The sequence below is a fragment of the Micropterus salmoides genome, unplaced genomic scaffold (genome assembly GCF_014851395.1).
Source record: "Micropterus salmoides isolate LMB-PRFRI ecotype aquatic unplaced genomic scaffold, ASM1485139v1 Ms_hic_scaffold_16, whole genome shotgun sequence".
Classification (NCBI taxonomy): domain Eukaryota; kingdom Metazoa; phylum Chordata; class Actinopteri; order Centrarchiformes; family Centrarchidae; genus Micropterus; species Micropterus salmoides.
The window spans coordinates 25243918-25246382 of NW_024040707.1; the positions used below are offsets into that span (position 1 = coordinate 25243918).

The 2465-nt window shown below is 40.2% G+C and overlaps 1 protein-coding gene across 1 annotated transcript; it reads right to left on the reverse strand.

Annotated features, from left to right (window-relative positions):
- Nucleotides 1-315: 315 nt before the first annotated feature.
- Nucleotides 316-1552, reverse strand: LOC119906203 (trace amine-associated receptor 13c-like). Its single transcript, XM_038723758.1, has 2 exons — nucleotides 1380-1552; nucleotides 316-1144 (listed from the first exon to the last, which is right to left on the reverse strand). Exons 1-2 carry the CDS (start codon nucleotides 1550-1552, stop codon nucleotides 334-336), a joined length of 984 nt encoding a protein of 327 aa, XP_038579686.1. The 3' UTR covers nucleotides 316-333.
- Nucleotides 1553-2465: the final 913 nt, after the last annotated feature.

Genomic DNA, 2465 nt, shown 5'->3' on the forward strand with positions numbered 1-2465 from the left:
GGAATAAAAGGCAGAAAAATCCCAGAGATGTGTTTGTCTGAAAATGTGACATTGGAATGTGTTTCCTTATGAGTTTTCAAAAACCTGCAAATATCATATTAGCAGTAACTGGAGTACATCTGTCTATGAATTGCAATGAAGAAAATTACAACAGAAATAATAATATCAATACATATGTTTGTACAACAATAAATATAGAAGATAAAAGTAACAATATTTGTGTATTTGCTCAGACTGTGTCCATTTAAGTGACTCAGCAACAGCACATAAAAAGACACTTCACCTTCACAGAAAAGCTCATGTGTCTCGTGTCAGTCACTCCACAGTCTCTCTCTACATTATGTTGGCCCCACAGGAGTGAGGCTGCAGTATCTCAAGTGTAACAATGAGTTTAACAGATTTTCTAAACCAGGGGTAGAAAAAGGCATAAAGCATAGGGTTTAGACAGGAGTTAAAAAATACCAGAAAACCCATAACTACCTCAGTTGAAGAACCCATTACGAGTTCATAGCCTGAGAGAGACACACAGTAATATGGACAGTAACACATGAGAAACACAGCAACAATGACACCAAGAGTCCTGGCTGCTTTTATCTCAGATTTTTTAGCCGTTACAGTCTCTGAACTCTTCAGTGTGACTGCTGTGATGTGTGAGCGCATGGCACGAGCCTGAGACACAGCCACCACAAACACTCTCACATACAAAATAATGATGGCACTGATGGGAATGACAAAGCTGAAAATAAGGTCAACGGCTCCTATTATGTTAATCACACATTCTCCATAGCAGGAATTATACTTGCCTGGTTGTTTCAGGTTATCATATAAAAGTGCAACACTGTAGAAAACAGAGTAACCCCAACACAGGAAAACCCAGATTTGAACTCTCTCTGTAGTAATTTTGTTGGGGTAGTGCAGAGGGTCACAGATAGCCACATAACGGTCAACTGATATGAGCACCATGTTTACCACTGAGGCACAGATAATCATGAAGTTTATAAAATAATGCAGAGCACACACCAGGTCACCCAGGAGCCAGCAGGGCTCTGTTAACAGGATTTGAAACGGCATCACAAGGAGGCCCACAAGGAAGTCTGAGACAGCCAGAGAGAGGAGGAGGAGGTTGGTGGGGGTGTGGAGCTGCCTGAAGGGAGAGAATATCATCATTATGAATGTTACAACCACAAACAACATTATCACCAGTAGAAGTAGTTGTTTTATAAAAGCATTAATGAAAGTTGAAACTACAGTGTATCAATATAGTAAATTTGGCTGTTGTAAGCACTGTTAATAAACAAAAGTTTCATCAAACCATCAGGATGTAATGCTCAGATCTCAATAGAACAATATATAATCAATGCTAAGACATTTATCTCTGCCTGAAGTGGGAGATGGAGATGATGACCAGCAGGTTGAGAGCCACAGTGAGCAGAGAGATGGAGGACAGCACAATGTAAATGAGCATTGCCTCAGACTGAGGGCGAATGTGCTTCTTGCAGGAGATGTTGAGGAGTTGTGGAAAGCAGAGTTCAGCTTCCTCCGAGGTCTGCATCATTAGAGAGAGAGGAGGAGAGGAGAAGCTGCTGAACACGTAACCTTCTCAGCAAAGTTCTGCAAAGTTCTGTCATACAGCTTATTTATCTCTCTTCTATTTTCCTCTTCTCCCTCCCCTTCTGTCTCTCTCTCTCTCTCTCTCTTGGACAGTGATCTTCCTCCTCCCTCCCTCTATGCCTCATACTCTGCATCTGCATCTTCATCACTCTCTGGTGTAACATGTTTTGTTTTGTTTTGGCTGATGTATGGACTCTAGTGACAACGACACAACTTACAGCCTTTGGTAAAGAAATCATGTAAAAATTAAAGCTTCTAACAAAGTACACTTTGGAGTGTACTTTAAGAATCAATATTATTGTATAAAGAACCTGTCAAATGACAATGACAAATATTAACTGTGAAATAGGTTACTCGTTTACTAGTTACTAGTGAGACAAAGGGTTTACCAGAGGATGATTTCACCCAGTAGGTGCAGTAACATTAACAACATTCTCAATTTTGTAACTGAAATTGACTTGAAGATCATCGATAGAGGGCAGAGCAGCGGTATCTTCTATGAACATTGGTAATATAATCGATGTACTTTAACAGCTGTTGATTTTATGTGGACTTGTGTAGTAATAGACAAAATCAATCAACACAGAAGTGATACTTTTATCTCAGTACTTGATTAATAATAATAATAATAATTTTTAAAGCTCCTTTCAAGGTACCCAAGGCAGCTTTACAAAGACGAGGGTTATGAGAGTTACGTTTAGGACCTAAAGGCGTCTGTGACGAGGTGTACTTTGAGATGCTTTTTGAACTTGCTCAAGGAAGGGGCAGTGTGGATCTCAAGTGGGAGTTTGTTCCAGAGTGTGGGAGTCGCAACACAGAAGGCTCTGTCCCCAAAAGACCGTAGTCTGGAATGG

Excerpts from the sequence above, each read along its gene's own strand:
- LOC119906203 (XM_038723758.1), bottom strand. The coding sequence starts at position 1,552 with ATGCAGACCTCGGAGGAAGCTGAACTCTGCTTTCCACAACTCCTCAAC. Across the intron at positions 1,145-1,379 it reads ATCTCCATCTCCCACTTCAG|GCAGCTCCACACCCCCACCA; the intron begins GCAGAGATAAAT and ends CTCTCCCTTCAG.